General features: G+C 40.2%; 1 protein-coding gene across 2 annotated transcripts in view; it reads left to right on the top strand.

Moving 5' to 3' along the window:
• The window catches only part of LOC116051522 (metabotropic glutamate receptor 4-like), a 191,774-nt gene that overhangs the window by 19,318 nt on the left and 148,422 nt on the right, over positions 1 to 24,034 (top strand). For both annotated transcript variants that reach the window (XM_031302018.2, XM_031302017.2), the window contains exon 2: positions 13,426 to 14,466. In XM_031302018.2, coding sequence (XP_031157878.1) covers positions 13,936 to 14,466 — 531 coding nt within the window. In that variant the 5' untranslated portion in view covers positions 13,426 to 13,935. The remainder of the gene's footprint in view (positions 1 to 13,425; positions 14,467 to 24,034) is intronic.

The following is a 24,034-nucleotide window of genomic DNA, read 5'->3' as shown; positions in this document are numbered from 1 at the left end:
GCCAATTTGGAGCTTTGGCAACCAAAGACGAATCTAAAGAAGAAATCTAAAGACCAGTGTCACAACTGCTATGACCAATGTCTACACACCAATCTATTTTAAAAACAATTTTTCAATTGTTAGAAAAAAAAACAGTGCCAGAGACAATTCACCAGGCATTCATTACACAATATGACAAGCCTCAAAATTGATATTGAATCAAGATTTTATTAGACAGGTCTAATGCAAATAACCTGTAAAGCTGCTGTTATCGCACAGTGCAGGGGTCTTTAGCAAAAAATGAGTCAATCCCCCATTCAGAAAAACCATCCTCTTATCCAATCACCTGTCCCCACAGAGCCAATAGTGTCACAGGCTTACAATAATGGTCCGCACTACATGTCTATCTCTAAATGTTTTTTTCACAATCCATTTTTACTGAGCTTGAATTGGGTGTGTTTCTGTCACATTTCACCAGAAAATGCCTGAGTCCTTACTGACAAGCTCTGTCAAAGATTCCCAATAGCTGTTTGTTTCACTGCAACAAAGACATCAGCTATGACTTAGAAACTGTTGCCAGTTACCATTTTGCTGCACATGTGGAGACTAAATCTGGCAAACAGAATGCTTCCCAGCCTACACACTGACCATGCACTACATGGTGAGTGTCCATGCCTACCTGCAGCTTTGAAAGAAGACCCCACGCTGCCAACATCTGCTGCAGGTCTCATAGGACCTGTGGGCTGTTCACCGCTAATCTGCACTTCTGAAAGTGTTTGTCTTTGGTTTCACACATGAGTTTGAAGGATAATGAGAGCTTTGTTCTTGAAAAGCACAAAAGTGAAATCCACATTTTCTCAATGCACAAAACGTTTCTTACAAGACCAAGAATTCATCCTGAAGATGTAAGGTACATTCACAGGTTAAGGAACAGATGTTCACACTCAAGCTGGCAGTATAATGTAATCAATTATGCATAAAGAAAGATTCCACACATGTATGATAAAGTTGTCTCAGAGCAGCCTATAGATTCAGCACCTGCTGCTGCAAGAAAAAATCTCTAAATATTGTATATAGTCAGTACAGGTTAAAGAGGTTCAACTCATATTCAACTAAAAATACAGCTAGGCAATGGGCTGAAGCACTAGTCAATATATGGTCTGATGGTTATGATGGTTCTTACCTTTCTAATTTATTTTCTGTCCTTTTTTGAGTTATATTATTGTTTCCTTTGAGGTTTGTCCAAACCTCTCTGGTGGGTTTACAGACAATCATTATAGATTTGATAATTACTCTTTTCTCTTCAGTGACATTACCAATTTCCGAATTGTCTTTTTCTAGGGCTATTTCACTGCTAAAGGCACAATACATAGAAGCACCAGTAAACAAAAGGTCAGCCAGATTATGAAAATTCACAACATGATCAGAGACGTCCTCATCTAATACAATTCATTTATAATATATAATACATTGTTTTCATAGCTGCCTTCATTTTTTTTTGGTCATTAGGGGGCAGGAAATCATCAAAACAAGCTGACAAATACACAGTTTACACCACATTCAATAGCTTATAAAATTGTTATGGCTACTTAGAATTCAAGCAGACATATATAGGGCTGCACCTAATTATTTTCACTTACGTGCAATTAATAACTGATAATTTTGTTTAGAAAAATTACGAAAATTATGAAAAATGCCAATTATAATCTCCCAAAGTGCAAGGTGGCATCTAGAAATTCCTTGTTTTATCCAACTAGTAGTCTACAATCATACATGTTAAAGAAGGCAACGAATCTTCACACTAGAGAAGCTGCAATCAGCGAGTTTTGCTTCAAAAGTGGCTGAAACAATTATCAAAATAGTTACTGATTATTTTAGTTGACAGACTAATTGATATATCGACTGTTTCAGAGAAGAGACAAAGCAACATCAGCATTCATTTGAAGTAGTGTTAGCCACCTGAGTCATTTGGTCAAAGTCAAAGGATGGGTTATAAATTAAAAAAAATCCTGACTGCAATTAAACTGACCCTCCAAGAAGACTATTTTATGCAATGTAAGTATGTTTGCAGAAAAGCTGGCTAAATAACCAACCTAACCATTATATTATTTAAGCTATAGCCTGTATCTTTAAGCGTCTTTGAGGAATTTAAATGTATTGTCATTATAATATTTTCAAAATAATTAATCACATATCTCCTCTTTCCACAATATAAAAAAATTAATTTGTGTTTCTGGTGAATCAGCGACTTCTGAAAGAAACGTTTACTGCCAGCCAATTAATGGGCAATCATATCAAGCCAAAGGATTGCAGGTCAAATTAGTATCTCTTAATTAAAACCATAACATACCAAATTAAACACAGACGTGCATGGCTACTTGGAAACTGTAAACGGTTAGGACTCCGGACAAATAAAAAGCCTGCCTTGATTCCAATACATCATCAAACGGAAAGTTAGAAACGTTAAATAAAACCACCAACGTTTAACGTTAAGTTAACTAACTAACTAACTTACTGACGTTAACTAACTAGCAGTTAGTTATTAGCTTCTTAGGCTAGCTAGCAGGAAGCAACTAAGGGGAGAGAGTTAAAGTTTTTATGATATTCTACTTCCCAAAAGTATTGACTACACATTGCGTGTGATGGGAGCCGTACCTACTCCTAAACTGGACCTGTTAACTTACAACAGGTAGAAGAAGAAGAAGAAGAAGAAGTGGAGGAGGAGGAGGAGGAGGAGGAGGAGGAGGAAGCAGGTGAACGTGGCCACTTAACGTTAGCCAAAACGTATAATGTTAACGTATATCTATGAGCCAAAATATCAATGGACTCCCCTGTTTTAGAAGTCCAATCAGTGCAGAAGTATGAGACTATTCAAATATTTTCCGCCATGAAGGACTTTAGTCTTCATCTACTAGCTAATAGTTGGTGAGTGAAAAGCACCCCTCGTCTGTCTTGTTTGTTGGATTTACTGATGGCAGAACAGCCTGCTGTGGCACAGTCTGTGAACTGGGCGCTTGATGCTGTTGAGGCTATATTGCTTAATTGTGTGATTCCTCTTTTTTGGCTGGATTTGTGTGCTCACAGTACAGTCAGTGTGCTGAAGTTGTCCGAAGTTAATGTACAGATACTGTACAGACCCAGGAAGCTCCACGGGGCTCTTAGGGCTGGATGAATTAGTGGTCAAGCCACATGTTTATTGTGTGCAGGTTATACAGATGGTCTGGTAGTTAGGCTACATATTGGATATTAGCTTTGGTTTATTATTTAAGGAATACGGAATATACGCCAAGCAATAGGCCTAGATAAGATGAATTAGATGAATGCATGGAGGGATGGCGTGTAGGTTACAGTAGGCTATATGTATAATAGCCTACATTAGGTATTTAAAAAAAATGAATTTAAGCTTACAGGTGATCTGTGAATGAATGATGTATGGTTTGTTGTATTAATTCCACCACTAATCTGTACTCGAAATAAAAGGCAGTAGGCTAATACTGTATTTTCAGAGAAAGGTACGTTATGTAGTGTATGTGCCTGTGTTTGTATAATGTGCACAATTTCATTTTTGGTTTTAACATATGCCTTGAAATCTAATCAATTTCATTGGAATATCCTTTTGAGTTGCATTAGAAACTGATTGTTGTGGTTTTTATAGCACAATGTAATTACATTTTTTCTCACAGTCAGTTTTAAGTAAAAGAGGGGGTTGAGAGTGGGACCTATGAGTGGGACACTGTTGGATGTAACATTAGTTAGTGAAGCTCTGTGGGACAGCCTCAACAAGTAGCCTAACTGTATTAACTACTGAAAGTTGGACTAAATTGACATATTTTGGTGTGCCATTTTGTCCCAACATTCTGACATATTTTCCAACTATTTTGTGCTGTAAAAGATGGCTTAGGGAGAGTCTGTTATCTTGTTTTTTGGTTGTTCTTTTTATATATATATGTTTTTTTTTTTTTAAGATTTGTTTGACATTTGTAATACGAGGAGCTGTTTGTTTGTTTGTTTGCTTGTTCTCTGTTGTCTCCCAAAATCTGAACCATGATCCTCTTCTTAAAATCCTTGGTTGTAGGCCTAGTGTGCTCCCAAATAAGTAATAGCTGCAGACACTTGAATTTCTATATAACCAGGCCATCTTCTCTCAGATACCCTGGAATAGAAAGGTTTCTTACTCTGCATGTGGTTAGATAATGACAAAATTGTACTGAGAAGGTAGGCCCTCTGGTTCCAGATTTACTCCACAGAGTTCCTGGGTTTTATGCATTTTCTATCGGCTGCAGGAGATGAAAACGGTATGTGTAGTTGTGTGAAGGTGGTGGCTCTGCTCTTAGAAAACTTGCACTCTATCATACATGTTTTGCTTTCTCCAACAATTTATGTAAAATGGTTTGATAAGAGACTTGATAGGATTCAGATTCAATAAGCAGATTTGAGGTCAGATTGAGACTCACACCTCCACTGCAGCTTTCAAACTCTGACTCTTGATGTTTGTGCAACTGTGCACAGTGTTGTTCCCATTATCTTGAAAGATCTAACAAACAGACTATACTTCCAAAACCTCTCGTTCTTGCTGATATGGCCTAGTTTTCCATATGTTGCAGCTTTAAGAGATTCTGTTGGAAATAGGTCTCTCAGGGGCACAGATTTGATAAGACATAAATTCCTTAATCCTGACAGGCAGGCAGGTCTAGCTCAACAGATACAGTAAATCAATCAATGTGTGAGTGTCTGAGAAGTAGCAGGCTTCTGTATCGACTGTGAACCCCTCCCCTACACAGACACTTTCTAGGACACGCTAGACAGTGATGACTTGTGATATAGTCTGTCTTCACATTCATTCCAGCTCTGCACTAAGTCGTTATTGTTTATATTCTAAAAAACAAGGTTGAGAAAAAAAGGTGTATTTGCCCCACAAGATGAAGTATGCTAGGCATCATTACCAAGCACCGCTTAGAGTCAACAGGAGGCTGGAGATGGTTCACCTCATGCCATCTTTTTCACTGGACCATTAACCAGCTGCACAGAAGAGAGAGAGAGAGAGAGAGAGAGAGAGAGAGAGAGAGAAAGAGAGAGAGAGAGAGAGAGAGAGAGAGAGAGAGAGAGAGAGAGAGAGAGAGAGAGAGAGAGAGAGAAGCCTTCAGTTCCAGAGGTTTTAAGACACCAGGATGTTTGGATGTATTTTAACCTGTAGAATCAAGATTCAAGCCTGCCCCTCTGAATCATATTCAACCCAGGCCCCAAGGTGTGCATGTGATGATAGGTAGGAATTGAAAGCTTTATAGGGAGGAAACCTGGTAGCGGTGACGAATACCAAGTAGAGTTGGCGCCTTTTTTTGTTGCTCAAAAGGAAAGAGAAACAAGAGTAGGAGCCTCAGTGAATAAAGGATAAGACTCTGTAAAGACGAAGGGTGGGAACTGAGGAATGGAGGTGGGGTGTATTTCATCATTATAGCAAGATGTTAGTCATTGAATCAGTCAAGTCAATGAATGGAAATGGGAACAATTTTTAATATGCTCCTCTGACTTCCGCTCATAGCATCTTCATCCTGTTTAAGCAGCATGAGATTTCTCCCTCCGCTCTTCCAGGGGAGGAGAATCAAGTCTTGTTCTCACATTTCAGTCCATTTATCCCCTGCTAGATGCAGCTTAGTGATCTTAGCCCTCCATTAGCCTGCACAGAAAAGCACCCAGTGCAAGTAAACAAAAAAATGTAGGGTTGGCCCATTTCTTCTCCTGCCCCCCCCCCCAGCATTTACAACCTTGTCTTTCAAATTACTTACGGCATCTTCAAAACAATGCATTACAGTTGCAGTGTTGAAAAATCACAGCTCTAGCCTTAGTCTTAATAAGTCTTGTTTGCATGTCCTAAAATGTCTGTAGCTGGCACAGAAATGGAGCAGCTCTCTGGCAATTGTCATAAAGTTGATATTTCAAGAGATAAATTGCACCCGTGTTTCCTCAGGGTTCTCCGCGAAGGGAAATCAAACGGCCACAGTCAGCTATTGCATAAGATCATGCCTTAGCAAGATTTACCACATATCTCAGGGTTCTAAATAAATCATAACTGTCAACTGCGTTTAGCAGTTTCTGTAATTAATGCGCTCCCGAGTTAAAATATTCCAGCCCAGCGCTCCTATCTCTCTTTTTATCCAACAGTGACAAAACACATCAGATGTCAAGGGAAAGAGATTGGGATCATTTCAATAATTTTTGTTTCAGTAAAAGGCTTTTTTCTCAGCCCTGACAGTGATGTGCAAAATACATACATCATACTGGACATGAACCCACCAATTTTCTATATACCTGTTTTATTACTTCATTTTTGAGGAATTCACATTTAGACACTTTTTTCCTTCAAATATTTATTTTTATCCTCACACTGCGAAATGATAAATTGATTAATTGATTAGTCGACCAACAGAAAATGAATCTACATGCATTTTAATTATCATAAATTAAAAACTCTAAAAGGTCTCGCTTTTCTCTGTTATTATATAATTGTGAATTGAACATCTTTGTTTTTTTGGACAGCCAAAGAGTCACCTGGGGTTTCTTGAAAATTTGTGATGAGCAAAACAAAACAATTGATGATTATCTGAAGAAATATATCAATAGTATTCCCAATAATCAGACAAATAAAGTGATAATGAAAATAATCATTAGTTGCATCCCCACACTCCTTCAAGATGAAGTCTGATGGTCAGGTCAGGTTGAGACACATAAAGCTAAGACACACATACCCAAATAATATTGCACATCCAGGATATATCAACAGACCAGGCAATTAGGAGATCTTTTACACTGCGACATTGGCTTACAACTTATTGCTCTAACTAGACATAATAAGCTGTCGTCTGTATTGAATTTCAGTACTGAAACAATCTTCAAAATATAATTAAAAGTCAGAAATTAGAGTGTGCTGAGGAATGTGCTATAAAGAAATTCTAAATTGATATAGGCCTACTGATTATTATTGCAAAAGGAACACTTAATCTTGCTGATTTTCCCCAGGATTGTAAATATGATCATACTGAGTAAAAGATGAATAAGGAATTACTGTGTAAATTGATTTTGATTACTTGTATCCTATCCTGGCTCTTCAGCATCATTTATACCTGGCTCATTTGTGTAGACAATGCCTAAGGTGTTGTAAAATAAAAATGGGGACACATTAGAGTTGGGTCAATCACTGGTTTGTCTGGTGTACAAGCTTAAAGGTGCAGTAGGTAAGACTAATAAAACTAACTTTCTGTTTACGTGTCTAACTGTGTGTCAATCACTGCTCATGTTGTTGAATGCATAGAGAGTTAACACCTACCCACCTGCGACGCTACCATTGGGCCCGGGTGGGCCTGGGCCCACCCATTTTGACCCAGGCCTATAGTGAGTAGTCATTCTAGCAGTTCATCCAATAAGCAGCCCGAGAAAAGCTTTGAGTGAAAGCTTCTCAGCCAATCAGCGGCTTCTACCCCACATGTGGACTCTTAAGCCTGCCCACAGGCTGCATCATCACCAGCAAGTGATCCAATGAAATGAATGACGTTACCGTGCAAGCTTTTCAAGCAAGCTCAATGAGACAGACACAGATGGTAGCTATTAGCTAATAGGAAATGCAAAGCAAAGCAAAGCAGCTTGTTTTCATTTAAATTCAGCAAAAAACGCGGTCTGAGAGACCTGCAGCTTACAGCGGGGTCTCTGAGCATAACTGGCCGAGCGACGAGCTGTCAATTGTCAATTCGGCATTAATTTTCGCAAGACTGCCTATATGCGAAATCTAAACAGTTAATTTCTCGCCTAAAACGTTGTCATAAGTGAAATTAGTGATGAATAAGATGGCGAAAATTGTTAAAATTGTCCCGTTGTTGGTCTGTCTGTACCGGAAACCCGACCCTCGTTCACCTAGGTTCATATGCTGAAAAGGGAAAAGAGAAAAGAGCCTGCCCTGAAGTACGAGCTGAAAGAGTTACAGGAACTGCGGCCAGAGGGACTTAAAAATCCCCAAATTGGTCCATTCGGAACACGATAAAAAAACGGTTCTAGGAATTTTATGTTCTACGAACTGCAAAAATCTCTCCGGTCGGAAAGTGGCTGTTAACGTTAGTGTCTGGCTGTAATAATTCCGTTTAAGTCTTTTTTTGTATTGAACGTTCAAAAGAGATAAATGAAGTTAGGCTTACTGCCAAAGTGTATGTCTTTGTCCGCTTCAGCACTAAGCTGAGGACAGCGACACAAGAGCCACACAGGTAGGCTACAGAGTCGCTGTTCTCAGTGCCGAAGAAAAGTGCTGAAACGGAGATTTTTTTTGGCTTATTTTAACTGGCCCATCCAGTTTTCTGGAGGCCCACCTACAATCAAAATCCTGGTGCCGCTAGTGCACCTACCAAAGTCAAATTCCTTGTCGATTTTCGATTCAAAAACGATTCTTGATTTAAAAAAAATTATTCACAGTATATACATGTAGTTACTTTTCCCTTGTGATTGCAGTAGACATACAATTTAAAAAAAAATATGAATCGATTTTTGGAATTCTATGAATCGATTTTGAATCGGTAGAGCTTGAATCGCGATTTGAATGTGAATAGATTTTTTTGCACACCCTTAGTTGACATGCTGAAAAAGCCGATCAGTGACAGATGGCAAGTGCAGTTGAGTGTGTTGCACTAATTGTATTGCAATTTTCTGGTTTTGCTACTCAAAATATCAAGTATTACCCCCAGACCACTTGCAAATGTGAACAAAGAGCAGCATTAAGTTTGATCCATTTTTATTGATGCATCCTTTTTAAGGCTCATTTCAATCATTTTTTTTCTTTTGCTAGAAACATAGTGGCAGCCTCTTCTAAGCTCTCCAGTCCTTCTGTGCAGCTTAGCCCTGCTCTCTCCATTCGTTTTCCTCAGGGCAGCCTTCCTCTACCTTCCTATTGATCTGCTGTGCAGCATCAACATGCTGGAGTGTCAATTAGAGAGGCCCTCCTGCCCATCTGTGATAGGAGAGCTAAAGCACATCTCTAAAAGTTTCCTTGGCTGGCTTCGCCATCCAGCAGCTGCTCGGGTCTCAGAAGATGAAGAGGGGAATAATCTGCTGAAAATAAATATTAATTTCAGATCTGTGCTTGTTTGTTTTTTATAACATTCATTTTACAATACTGATTGGACTGGAAAACGCTTGGGCCAGAGAGAACATGAAGTGCTAAAATATGAGTGAGTTTCAAGGTGTAGGGGCTGGTCTGCACAACACATTCCTCATCTTCAAAGAGAACACATCTTCAATTTTTTTTCAGGTGAAGTGCATCTGTAAGGGCATGCCGGTTGAGGAGAGTGGAAGCGGCGCATATTTTTAAGTGAAAAGAGATTCTGTTGGTATTGTTGCTCTTAGCAAATAACCCAAGTCTACAGTGTGTTTGCACATCTTTCTGGATCACAATGACCCAATGACTTAGCTTTTTATGTTCAGTAAAAGCACAAGTTGTGTCTGGACCTCCCTCAAACATTTTGCACGTTGCAACACTTCCTAAATATTAAAATGGTCTGTACAGTGTACACTTGAAAACTAATCTTGGTGACAGATGTGAAGGCGAAGAGAGACCCGGCACAATGTAAATCAACACCCACACTGTGTCTTCTTGTGCACATTAAAAATCTTTTTATTACAAAATATTTCAGTCGAGAATACTCAGTCAAATCTCTTTCAATATGTGCAGAATGTAAACACACTTTGTTTAAAAACGGACAGGTTTTGCTCTGATTAGAATTAAGGTGTCACTGTAGATTCAGCTGCTGCTGTAGCTGGCATGGCCATGTAACAACACACTCTTATTTGCCTGAAGGTTATTGTATGGCCTTTTGAAATGAATGAATAGTCTATTCTGAAACTTGCTTTAGCACCTGAGGAAAGGTTGTTCTCCTGATATGAATCTCCAGTAATTCCTGCAGCTATCTTTGACATTTTGTAGCTGGTTAGTTATTTTTCTCAAGTCTGTGTTGTACATGTTTATTAAGGTGTGCCATTACGCAGTGTTCCCCTTTGTATAGGCTACATTTTGCATTTTTGATCGTCCTGTCTCCACTTTGAGGATGAGCAACTGAAACAGTGACAGGACGTCAATGACTAGTCACAAAGTCATGACAACCAAATAAACAACAATGCTCACGTGTGTTCTTTGAAATATGACAACTACATTAGCTTGGAAATTTACTGAATTTGACAACAAATTAGACAAGAATTAGCTGGCCTCCCTGCCGCAAGGAGACTACTTCGCCGGGAGGAGAGCGGACGGCAGCTCTGGAGATGGACCTTCAGATCTGGAGATGGACCTTCAGATCCGACAGGGGAGTCCGGGCGGTCCGAGATTAGCAAACTCTCTGTTAACCCTTTCCCCTTCCCCCTGCTGCTGAAAAAATCCGAGAGGAAACACTGACTACAGGCTGATATGTTAATACTGTTTACCAGTGTTGTAGTCAAGTCACGAACTGTCGAGTCAGAGTCAAGTCTCTAGTCTCCAGGGTTCAAGTTCGAGTCACCAAAGAAGAGTCTGAGTCGAGTCCGAGTCGAGTCACGAGTCCAGAGAATAGCGATTTGAGTCAGACTCGAGTCTGAGTCTAGGACTTGAATACTCCATCACTGCCGTATACACACATTTTGTCTTCTCATTTAGCATCCTTGTAACTTGTTCTCTTTTTTACCACTGTGTTCATTGCAATGCTTGAAAAGCAAACCAAAACTGATGTCGGTTTACAGTGTGTCAGGCTTGAAAGTTGTAATATTATACACAGAATCAAGTCTGAGTTATATGCAGTATAATACCGCTGAATTCTGGAAATAAAATATACAGTAAAAACATTGATAATGTATAGCCAGATTTCACTTTCACTGCATTTTCCATTCGGTTACTAGATCACATGTCATGTTGATTAGAGCTCTGAAAGGTGGCCTGCCTTAACCCAGATACTTGATTTAAAATTATACTTGACTTAAAATGGGATTCATAGGTCAACAGATAAGAGTGATGGTACTGTGAATGATTTATTCAGTGGATATAGCCAGCCCTCACCTAAAGCACAGATCTAAAGAGTGAATTACCTACATCCTTATCAAAGAGGAAACATCTGAAACTAAACAAAACAAGCTGATTAACATGATAATGCTTGATGTAATCTTGTGAGGTGTAAGATGTTTTTCCTTCAGTTGCACTCGTGATACTCCAGATTGGCTCGCTGTTTTTCAGTCTGAAGGAGACATACAAACTGTCTCTCCACCAGCTCTTTTGTACAAACATGAGGTTTGATGACATCTGTCTTGAAATCTGCAGTCTTGCAAAACTATTTTTTTGTACAGCTGTATTTTCTTCTTTTGCCTATCTATACCAAGGGATGCTGGCAGCTCATTGCCTTCGCCTCAGTGTATGCTCTGATGTTAGATATGCTGGTGCAGTGTTTGTTACAGGGTGAGTTGGCTTGCTTTCCAGTTGTCATCTGCTCTGCAGCAGTTAAAGCGAACCTGTAGTGAATCAACTCTGAAAAATTACTTTTCACTCAGTAGGAGGTAGTTGGGTGTATTCAAAGGACCTTGTCACTTCCAATATGCTCTCAATGAATCTCAGCCATTGTTGATCCAAGGCTTCAACCCACTCTGCTGGAAAACCAATGTCTACAGCTCTATTCTGTTACCGTGTGCAGGGGCTTGTTCCTTCAGAGCCTATTTCAGCTTCAGGAATCAACAGGGTGTAGATATGAAAATACGAGGTAGCTTGTAGTGGCATATTTGGTGTTTTCATGACATGCATGTATTGTGTGTCAGAAAAGAAAAAAAGAAAAAGAAAAAAAAAGAAGGGAGGAAATGACAGTGTCAGAGTGTGTAGATGTGCATGACAGAATGCAGTTTAGAAACTCAAAATCCAGTTTGAAATCTGCACAGAAAAATGGATCTGTACATTCTGCGTCTAATAATCGTCACAACAGTGAGACAATAAACAGAGCCACATCAAAACAGATGTAGTTAGGTAGAAAGCTGCAACAATTACTTGATTAATCAATGAGTTGATCGACTATTTTGATGATCTATTAATCAATTAGGCCTATGTCAACTTGATGGTTCCAGCTTCTCCAGTGTGAGGATTAGCCACTTTTTTACATTCTTACAATGTAGTAAAGTAAACATCTTTGCTGTTTTTGGAGTATCTTGATCACAAAAAGCTCACCTTGGGGTCTGGGAAATGATTATGAAAATGTTTCAATATGTTTCTTTATGTTTTATGCTTAACATCTCATCGATTTATCTGAATATAAAGATTAATCCATAATGAAAATTATGTTAGTTGCAGCCGTGCATCTGTCATCAGAGAGGTGAAAATAAGGTTTTAGGCTTTATGTTGTCAAGGTATTGAAGCTATGTTTCTGAGTGATCACTAAGTGTAAAATATTTATAACCCTTCATGGGCAAAATTACAGGCACCAGTGATCTGGATGAGAGTTCAGTCATTCTGAAAATGTATAGTATCTTCTGATGGCTGCTTAAAATCAGAAGTCAGCTTTCTTATTGCAGTGATTTCTTAAGGTGGGTGGGTATATTTTGCCAACTAAGATATAAAAGCTGCTCTCCATCTGTAATAGCATAATTACAATTTCAAACTCATTTCTTAAACCACACCCCCATTGGTTTGTTGTACTTTGCTAGAATGCAAGGCACAGACTTTAGACAAACTTAAGAGACTCTGAGACCCACTTATGAATTCCATTCCATTAAAATATATGTAATTGATTTTGCCTGTAGTACGCAGAAATACCTGGGTAATGCTGGAGAGGTCCATTTGGCACAAAGAGATATCAGCTTTATCCGTAGCTTATTTAGTCCTTTTGAACTTCCTTTTAAAACCTTGATGTTTCCGACGCTTTGTCAGGCTTTGAAGAAGTAATGTGGCAGCAATGGTGGTACATTTTCTAGAAAATATTGATTTCTTAGCAAATCATCAACACAGAACAGCATCCAAACTGCTAATGCCAACGGCAACAACACATTTTTGTATTACTGGAACCGTAAAACAGGCAGCACTTTTTCAATTTGATGTAAAATCTATTTGATGTGAAATCAACAAAAATAAGAAAACGTAATAGTCAAAGAATGCCACACTTCTATTGTGACACTGGCTGAGTGCGTCCGCCGACAAGTTTAATAGATGAATATGAAGCGTGGGTATTTGACTCTCAGCCCTGTCAACCTTGAGTGTCCATAGAAACCTGTTTGATTTCAAAATGGACGTAGGAAGACTATATAAGAGAAAGAAATGAGTTTGAGAGCAGAACTGTCTCTTTGTTCCACATAATGCTGCAATGAAAAGGTTAAGCAAAAAAAGAGGTATTGAAAAACTCATACCAATACAAATCCCTTTGCCTTTTTTCAGTTTTCTCAGTGCACTGTCTAACTACTCTTCTCTTTTTCATCTTTCAGGAATTCACTCTGAAGCCTGTGGACCTAAGCAGGCCTGGGGGCTCTGACATATACCAAATCCCTGCCCAGGGGAACAGGGGAGATTAAAAACTTCTGATTAAGGTGGAGAGGAAAGAGACACAGAGGGAGGGGGGGGGGAGACGGAGAGAAAAAGCTTATCGTTCACCTTTGTTCTTTCTGATGCCCCAAGTGAAGGATCTCCATAGGCAAGTCTGTGAATAACAACAGACACAGGAGCAGCTGCCCACCACTGTGGTCAGATGATGGAGTGAGGGAGTGAAAGAGGAGAAGAGAACAGGATTACATTGTGTGAAATAGCCAAGCTCATATTCTACATAAATTGAATGCTGGGGAGAGGGGAGAGACATGAGAGGAATCCTTTTTGGTGCCAACTGCTTCAAGAGGTATTGCAATTAACCCTCTGGCCATCATAAAATAATACCTGGCTTCTTTTGTTTTCTGATTGCTGGGTTTGGTTGTACCGTGTGGGTCTGTGCTCGGGCCGCGGCCATGTTTCAACCCCTGGCTTATAGACCGGATCCAACCAGCCGGATTCTGGCGCTGCTGCTGCTTCTTCTTCTCTACAGCTCCCTCAAGGCCGCTCAGGCTGCCAAACCCAAAGGGCCGGGACACACACATTTGAACTCCATCCGCATTGACGGGGATATTTCCCTAGGTGGGCTCTTTCCAGTACACGCTAGGGGCCACGATGGCAAGCCATGTGGGGAGCTGAAGAAGGAGAAGGGTATACACCGACTGGAGGCCATGCTCTTTGCCCTTGACCGCATCAATAATGATCATAATTTGCTGCCCAACATCACGCTGGGGGCGCGTATCCTGGACACCTGTTCCAGGGACACTCACGCCTTGGAGCAGTCGCTTACCTTTGTGCAGGCCCTGATCGAGAAGGACGGGACAGACGTCAAATGTCTGGGCGGGGGAGCACCAATCATCACCAAACCTGAGAGGGTGGTGGGCGTCATTGGAGCCTCCTCCAGCTCCGTCTCCATCATGGTGGCCAACATACTGCGCCTGTTCAAGGTAAGACATTGCAACAGCACAGTTATTTTGTTTATTTAGGTTTGATTGCCCACTTCTTAGTATGTGTGAAATGCACTGAACAAAGAACAAGAGCTGAATCTGCTGTTGAATAGTGTTTGACACTTATACCTGTGATTTGGGCTGTTTTTGCTTTATTGATCCTCTTATATATTTGCTTGAATAATTAATCACACTGGCAGATAAACACAAGGAGCTGCTGAACAGTGTAAGAGAAGAATACAGTATGTGTTAGAGATCTGCTGCCACACAATGGACACTTTAGAGAGAAGATACGATTGGTAAATCTCATCACTCTAGTGTTGCCCTGCAGGAGTTGGTTGCTAAGCAGTGAGCGGTATTGCCTGCCACAATACAGAAGTGATTAATAGGCTACTACTTGATTTCATTTTTACCCCCATAGCCTGTCTTCCAATCAGTTTGTTGTACACATCTGCTTACACTGTGGAAAAAATATATTCTGTTCATAGACATTCAAACATTTGATGAATTATTTAGCACATATTTTATTTTCCATCCAGCCGGCCATGGCAAGCGTAATAGCTCTTTCTACTTTACTGAAGGTGTGATTGCTATTTACTGCTCGACTCACTGTAAAATAATACACCTTTTTTACTTTTGAAAGAATTACTTCTTATAAAGTACTGTCATGTGTTTTAAATTGTCTCAAGGGCAATTATACATTTTAGCACAGATATTACTCAAATTCCTTTCATTGGGACCGGCAGGGTAGTGGCTTATTTAAATTTTGTGGTAATTAAAATGAGGGACTCTTCCACAGATACCACTAAGACTTCAAAACCAACTTCAAAATGTATTTCAGATCCTCTGTGTTTTGCGTTCTCCTAACAAGCTGATTATAATCCTGCTTCCAAAGTTTACCTTCCCCTTTATGTGGCATGAAAATTCATGCCTGATCCAAACAATATTCCCTCTTGTTTTGCGTTTGAGGCTGATTCAGTGTCTTACTTAAAGATACCTCAGAAGGCCAGGTGTTTACTGTCATCAAAATTAACCCTAACCTTACTGACCACAGCACCCCTAATAATTGTGGATTTTGGTGGGGCTGCCCCTTAAATGTTTAAGATTCGGCTTGTCAATCGCGGATCTGCAGATTTGCACCCCATTTTGTTAGTTGATGCAGCAAACCAGGATAACATCATGCAAGGTTAGAACGTTTTACAGACCTTGTCTTGTCTCAAAATTACACAACTGCAAACCTATTGTAATTAGTGTTTCTACTCTTGAACCAGACCAAACTGGCACTGTTCCCTCCAATGCCTTCCAGTGCAATCAACACTATGCCAGTGCCATGCTGGAGAGATTCTCTGCAGTGTGATTGTGAGCTATTATTAGCTATAATTAGGACACAAACTTTTAATTGAAATAATAATCTGTGTGCATCTGGTGTCTTTACATCACTGATGTAAAGTATAGTATTATATGTGTATAGTATTATATGTGAGTATAGTGAGTTTTGAGGGTAAAACATGAGACTTCACATGTTACACTGTAGGAGTTTAGGGTGGGAAGGTGGGTCTTTAGGTTGCTGCACTTTAGTGTAACTGGGCCGAGACCATGAATACCCCAGCATTAGTCATAGTTCTAGGTTAGGTGTTGAAAAAAACAAGAAAAAAAAACAAAAACAATATGTAAATGTATAAAATGTATGAAGCCTTACTACATAAAATCGGCATCAAGTAGCCCAATTGGATTTGGGTACGGCCCATAGACTTTGGCTTTTGGGTCTGATAAGTGAAGCCAATGCAGAAGTTACTTAAACCTAACCCCGCGGCCGCGTCAGACTCCCTAGCTCAACACTCTCGTCAAAAATCGTCACATCCAGTTGCAAGAAAAACAAGATGGAGACGCTCGTTCTGCCAAACTCCAAGCTTGAAAACAGCGGTCCACATACCGATCAGTGACATCACGAATGCTACGTCCACTAATATTATGTCTATGGTACATCCCCAGATTTTGGTAAGGATGGGTACAAGGTCAATTTTTTGTCAATTAGTTGATCTAATACTCCACAGCAACAGCCTGCAGTATATGTATGATTTGATAAACTCTCTGATTCCAGAGTGTTACAAATCACATGGGATGTATCCTGCTTGTCGAGGCCCCAGGCGTTTACCAAGAGTGAACCCAGTGTGACAGAACAGTTTTTTGCATCTATTATTTGTTCTAATGTATGTATGTTATTCTTTTTCTCAGCTTATTTATGCATGGGTGTGCTTTATATCTACCCGTTGATAAACACATAGTCATTTAAAGCCCTGTGCATTAACTCCTCATTTTTTTCCTGTCTCTCACACATAAAATATGCGTATATGTGCGCTCACACAGGTAGGAGTCGGTGTGGGCCACAGTAATGAGCCCCGCCAGCACCGTGTTCTTGATCTCTCTCTCACATGGAAGCCTTAAATCCTTCTTCATTAGCACAGTGCTCATTCCCTCTTCATTAATGCACGTAAGTGGTGTCCTTGCATATTTCATTTAGATTTCTCTGATCTCCTTTCTCTTTATCCTTCAATGTATATATTAGCATTTCCCTCTTCTGACTTTTCACATTCAGACAGCTGGAGGTTAAGAAAGCAAGTTTATTCGGACGGCAGGTTGAGTAGATCAACACTGTGAGATTTTACCAGTTTATCTTCAGTTTCTATCACTTGGGTTTCTGAACCACTGTATTGAAAATCAAACACTTACCAAGGTAGTCGCCAATCAATCAACATCCACTCTAATTGAATTATTAATACAACAATCAAAAAAGAGACAAAGCTCCTGACGTGATGTAAAGCGGTCTGGTCAGTTATATAGATTAAACAGTAAACCTTTTTATGGAGAGTGGTGTACGGTCATTTAGGTGGGGTCTGGAGTTATGGCTTCCCAGGAATCCACAGGTCAGCCAGATGCCAGCTGGTTCTCCTGGTCCTGATGGACCTGCTGATGGCCCCCGGAAGATAATCAACTTTACGACCATCTCGTTACACGCCCTGCGCTAGCAAGACATCATTTGCTGCATGATCTAGCATGCAGAGGGAAGAGGGACAACCACGTCTACTAGCACTGCAGCTAGACATAAATGTTTGCTTTAAATGGAGGCAATGCATGCACACGTGTACAAACTCAGCATACAGATGAAGACAGGCAGTCTCTTAGACATGTAGACATGCACATTACTGTATTCTTGCCCAAGCACGCATGCACGCACACACACACACACACACACACACACACACACACACACACACACACACACACACACACTCCTACCATGTGCAAAACTGTACCACTCGCATACACACATACCATGTTTATGTACACTTCACACACAGAAACTCAAGTGAGCACAAAAGCAATCAAGTACATTTGCACGCAAACCACTTTAAACCCAGCAGCAGCAGAACCACCCTGGTGTAGTTTGCAGGTTTACAGAAAAAGTGTTTCCTCAGCACTCAGCTGCATACAGATTAGGTCCAGAGCAGCTTGATGAATATTTTACTCCAACCTTATGTAATGTTAACACCAGGACCAGGAACTGCAGCTCAAGAACATTTTAGTTTTGTTCGCCAAGAAGTGGGAGCCGCTGTGACAAGCAGTTGGGGAAAAGATAATTCATGATCACAGACAAGATATGTCAGATGATTACATTATTCATTTGCGTAGCAGATGCGTTCATAAAGCTGACACACATCACAGATTGTACAACCAGGTCTGTCCCTCTTGACTTGTATATTCAGCAGGAGATCCTAACAGGGATTTAATTTTCAACTCAACCATAGCAAAAGTTTGGCTCTTGTTCAGTGTAAAGAAAAATTATTTTTTCTTTCATACATTTCATTTATTTTATTCTGTGGTGCACATAAGTAGCACAATAGAGAGGTAGTGACCCAGGAATAACTCAGTGCAGCTCAGTGCATTCTAGCCTTTAATGCTCACTGGAAATACTTTTGGTGGCTCCTTGTTCTGACATTACAGTTTACTGCTGGCTGGACAAAGCATCTCACATTCACTGAAGTGGCTAGTTTCAGCAGTAAAGGGGCCCACACAAGAGTACAAAAAATTATCCATTTAGAGGAAGAAAAGTAGAAGAAAAATGATTTTGCATGCAAGAGACCACCGGCCTTCAGCATCCCACTCATTCTGACATTTTCCCTTACCCTTAGTTCATGCTCTTGTTCTCAGAAAGCTGACATACTGAGTTATTGTTTATGTGCCTTGCCATGTGTGTAGAAACCTTCTCAACTCTCTTGTGATGTCTGTCTCAGGAGGTCTGAGAAACAAAAAATGAAACATTAAAACCTATGTGATCATTCTTTTCACATTTGATCCATACCTGTGCTGTTATTATTCTGCTCTTGCATGCCATTGCTGTAATTAGTGTTAGGCAGTTAAATTGTTCTCAACCCTCATGGGTTAAGTGCTTTAAACTGTCAACAAAAAGTAAAGCAAATAATATTTAGTGCTGGATACAGCACAGATTATGAATAGTTTATTAGAGATTGCCCTGAGCTGCCGTCTCTGAGCCTTTTTCTCTCATGAATTAATGTGGGATTTTATACATGATAACATTGCTGGTAAAAACATGTAAATAATGAACCACAGTATTGAATAATACATTTTTAAGGAAGATTAGCAATTATGAATATACTGGCTGTTGTTTCATATAGTATGGATCAACGAAAGGACATTGCCATTATAAGCCTGACAATGTCCAGCTTTGTCTTTACAACAAGAACAACCTCCTAGCTAGTCGCGCTTTGCCAGACCTTCCTACATAGCGCTGCAGAGGAGGGTCTGGCTAGTCCACACAGCATTGCTGGATAGGAGAAAAACGTTCTCTGGTTTATTGGCATTTCTTTAAACCAATCACAATCGTCATGGGCGGTGCTAAGCTACGGAGCAACGGTGCCTCAGTTAAATAGCCTCGGGAAGGAGCTTGTTTTTGGGGAACGTATACGTTCAAAGGTTGTTTTAGTCGTGGAACAGAAAACTCAGATTGGACAGATATTCTAGCTAGCTGTCTGGATTTACCCTGCAGAGATCTGAGGAGCAGTTAACCATAGTCCTCATAAATCTACCAGAGTTTAGAATGCCAACACAAAGAAAGCAGAAAGTGACGGACATCCGGCCGAAATGAGGGACATCCGGTGGAATTTCTGGCGGCACCGGAAAAATCCCGGAAGTGGAACGTCGTGGACATAGACTACCTCCTAGCTAACAAGCTGAAACGTTTTAACAAAAATTTAAATTGTGCAATAAGGAAGGTCTGCTTGTTTTTTTGTTTTTTTTCGATAAATGATTGTACAAAGATTTACATCTTTAAATATGTTTATGGCATTTACTATTTGACTGAGACGTTTTTGGGACCGATTGGCAGGGATTGCTGTGGACTAAGTACAAGCAGCTATACACTAGTAAGAGTAAATTACATATAACCATGAATCCAGCGAATTTAAATAGCTCATGTTACTGTTTTGTGTGAACAGTTAACTTCATTTAATATTTTATTGTGGCGTTTTCTTTTGCAGGATGCAAATGTTCCATCAAAACAAGTTCCTTCCCCAGACTATTTTTCAGAAGCACCGTCGCTGCATCTGGAACCTAGAGTTTTTTTTGTGGTGTAGCCAGACTTCACTCCACAGCGCTGTAGACATAGGTCTGGCAATGCAAGACAAGTACTGTAATGTAATACAATAGACCAAGACATCTCAGATTTAAGTAGGGATTCTTGATTCTCCTTGGTTTCCGCCCCCAGTTGTCAAAAGTCAGTTTCATTCGGGCGAGCAGAAATCGACTTTGAGAGCAGAGTTTAACTGTGATAGCGTATATGCCCTCCAGCGCTCGCAAAACAGACACTCACGGGCGTGTGGTGGCTGCTCTGTGCGCATGCTGCTTAGTTTTATGCCATTGTGCCATTTTTTTCCCTCTACCTATGTTTTGTTTCACGCTCGCAGCTGCCTGTACAACTCTTGATTGTTAAATTGGTGCGCAAAGAGTAATATCTGCGTGTGTGAAATGACATAATTTGTGAGCATGTTTTATCGCGCTCAGGAGATATTACATAAACCTGACGTCATACTTTTTAAAATCAAATTCAGTCTGAATGTTGCTAATGTTTGCTTTTAGTGTTGCATTTGCTACTACCATGACTCATCTCTGAGCGTGTGTATGCTTAAACAAAAGCTGCAATTACATGACAGCTTGTAAGGTAAAAGCTATCTGTGTCGATCTCAGTCAAAGTATATGCATAAAACGGAAACCCAGCCACACAGCATACTGTGAGGAGGATGGCAGATATCAGCAGTTGACAGTTTCTTTCATGACTCTTTGAATGAGCGAGCCGATCCATTCTGCAGCTGTTTTGTGGTCAAAGCTCCACCACATCCCTCTTTCCAGAAGTGTTCACCATCTGCTTTGTTGCAAACCTTTTTAGTGAGTTAATGGTTATTTTCCCCCAGTTGAGCCTCTGCTCCTGCTAACATTTGAGCTTCAGGCCTGTTTGGTAAAATCAGTAAATGTTAGTTAATGTACCGCAAAAACTCAAACATGTTCTCTTTTCTCTCTTTGACAACAAAGAAGGACAGAAAGAAGGAAAGAAAGAGAAGCTATGTTTGGTTTGTCTTTGACGCTGATATTCAAGTCAACCTTTGTACTGAAGACCTATATAATCTTTTTTTTTAAAGTAGTTCATTATAGGTTTTCTGTAAGAACCATTTCCTCCCTGTCACCTTTTTTTAAAGCAGCAGAGCATTGAGTAGCATTTTATCTTTTAGCTGCAGGGCTTGTACTCATAAGCAAGCAATAAACTGAGCAGAACTTCCATAGAAAACTTAATCAAATCTACTAATTTAAATGCATGTTTTCATTTAGAATTTGGAGACAGACAAAATTAGATCAGAGGTAAAATAATTGAATTCACTTGAAAAGTAAGGTATTGATCTTGCGGTAAAATTGTGTTTTATTTCTGTCCATTGTTTTCTGTATGGATGATAGGAATTTAAAGTTAGACAGTCCTTGAAATCTAGCAAGTGGTTTTATTTTATATGGCTCTTTACACTGTGTTTCATCACTGCTTGGTTGTGAAATGTTTTTTTCATTGGGGTTTCCTACACTTTTAAGTCACTTTCATACATGCACTGCAAACCTGAAATTATCTAGACTTAACCCGGGGGAGCTGTATGTGTGAACGTAAATGTCCGAATCAGTTGGATCGAACATAAGCGGCGTTTACCTTGCCAGTTCCCTAGTACAAAATATCTCTGCGCCGAATGTGTGAAAATTCACAGCAAGCTAAAGGGCGTGTTGATGATGTTTCATGCTGCTTGTGCAAAACTGGAAGGTAACAAACATCCAAAGGTGAAGAAGGAGGGTGATTTACATTGAGACGGCAACCAAAACGTCTAACTGGAGAGCTGACAAGATTCGTGAACTTCTGTCGGGCACAATGCCGAAAATCGTCAGACAAATTTATGGAACGGCAAGATACTGTGTTGTTTATGACCAAACTATGATCGGCTCAGTGATGCAGTGAAATCTGCATGATTTCCTGTCTGCTGCACACTCCCAGCTAGCCTGGTCCTACCAGACTCTCGTACATTTCATTTGTACAGAGAGTCTGGCCACTCTCCATTGACAAGTGTTAACTTCCTTGAAGGCGGGTACTCTGTTGAAGTTTAAAACTATTGGATCTGCCCAGAGCCACTCTGGATCTGCCATAACCAATCGCTAACGTTTGGTCGTGACGTCGGCTTAGCATCGCTAGCGTTAGCCTTATCCAACTCCTTCACCACTAACAGAGCAAGCTGGAAAATCAAACTTTTTCCGAACCTCGTGGGGAGGAGGGCCACAACATCATGGCCACCAACAAAACTCAGCAAAGACTGTTCTTGCTCGGGCTTTAACTTCTGGATATTCAGCAGCGTTGCCACAACGGACCGAATGGCTTCGCTCACATCTTTCTCCGCCGCCATTACGGAACTCACCGAAGGTTACCGAACCTCAATGTCATCATTGTCAGCCACTCCCTCTGTTCGCTGATTGGACCGGTAAGATTTTGACCGGAGAAAACCCAAGAACATACTGCAAACCCAGACGTAGTACTGAAGGAAAATGAAAATTGACTCCTCGTCCAAATCAAACAGAGTATTTCCAGTAAGTGAGAACGTGTCTGACACGGACAATCTCCTATTGTGTGCTACATATCTGAAAGGCAAACTCCGGACAATGTCTAAACCCTCGGACATAGTCCATAGAGTTCATAAATGAAAACGGCTTCAGTGACTCTGGATAAACGTGATCATCATTTAATCAGTCAGTCATTTAATATCTGTTACATTTCTTTTAATTCTAACCTTGTTGTGGCCCTCATATGATGAATTCTTAAAAAAAAACGGGTTCATGTGATGAAATTTCATGCCTCATCTCTCCTTGTTCTGATGGTTTTTATTCCACTATCAACCTTCCAGTGACACAGTAGAATGACGGCCCTGTGTCACAAATGATTTAGCAGCTCATTTGGGAGAATGACAGCTAAATCAAGATAAACTAGTATCAGCCCATCGAGGCATCCCGCTTTAACCAAACCCACTCGTTTAGTGGGCCAGTGACAACACTGTCGTTGACAGTGAGTGCTTCACTATGAAGCCATTAAAGACAATTTTTTTCCTCGAAGTATATTTCCTTTAATTCCATGCAACAACTTGACATGTTTAAACGTGAGTCATATACTACAGAAAATGGTTCAGTGACAAAGTTGTGTAATTAGCGGCACATTCAAGTCATACTCTGAAAAAAGAGCAATTGTTGTTAGATTGACGTATAGGTTGCAGTATAAGCACAATGAGAATATATTACATTTTTTATTAGACAGAAAGCTGGACTGTGTCAGTATTGCTTCAAAAAGGGAAGCTGCATCACAAATTGAAAGATAGTATAGGGCATTGTTGCTTTGTAATTTTGAAATGAAAGCCATTTTGGCCAGAGTACTGTAAGTCATTGTGGGAGAGCAGATAATAATCCTGCTCAGTTCAGGGAGGTGATATCTTTCCATTTTCTGTATTTTCCTATGCCATGTTTTTTTTTTCAAACCCCCTCTGCCCTCTCCGTCCTCCAACTATTCCATTACCAAATTGCTGACTGTCTGATTGTGCAGCTATTAAGCCAAGACTTTGTTTCTTACTTCTTTGATGTTTAATAGACAGTAATATGATTAATCTGTCTTAGTTTTTGATTTTGATCAGTGAGAAATTCTTAGACTTGGTAACCCATTGTTCTTTGACCACCAGAGGGGCTTCAGCATCATCCACGTCATTTCATTCTGCTCATGCACACACTGCCTGCCCCCACAGTGCAAGGCTCTGTCTGTCTCAAGACATGAGAGGGGCATTTTGTGGGGAAGGGTTTTTGTCCTGATTTGGCCAAATCCTAAATCAGACCCCCCAGTTTCAGTTCCAGCTTTTCACAAGCTCAAATTTGATGGAAGGATATGCTGCAGTGCAGAGCCATTTCCTGCAGGTCTAGCCGACCTGTGAAGGTGTAGACA

This window comes from Sander lucioperca, chromosome 6 (genome assembly GCF_008315115.2).
Source record: "Sander lucioperca isolate FBNREF2018 chromosome 6, SLUC_FBN_1.2, whole genome shotgun sequence".
Taxonomy (NCBI): Eukaryota; Metazoa; Chordata; class Actinopteri; order Perciformes; family Percidae; genus Sander; species Sander lucioperca.
Note: the sequence above shows the minus strand (reverse complement) of the source record. Positions and strands in the feature narration are given on the sequence as shown.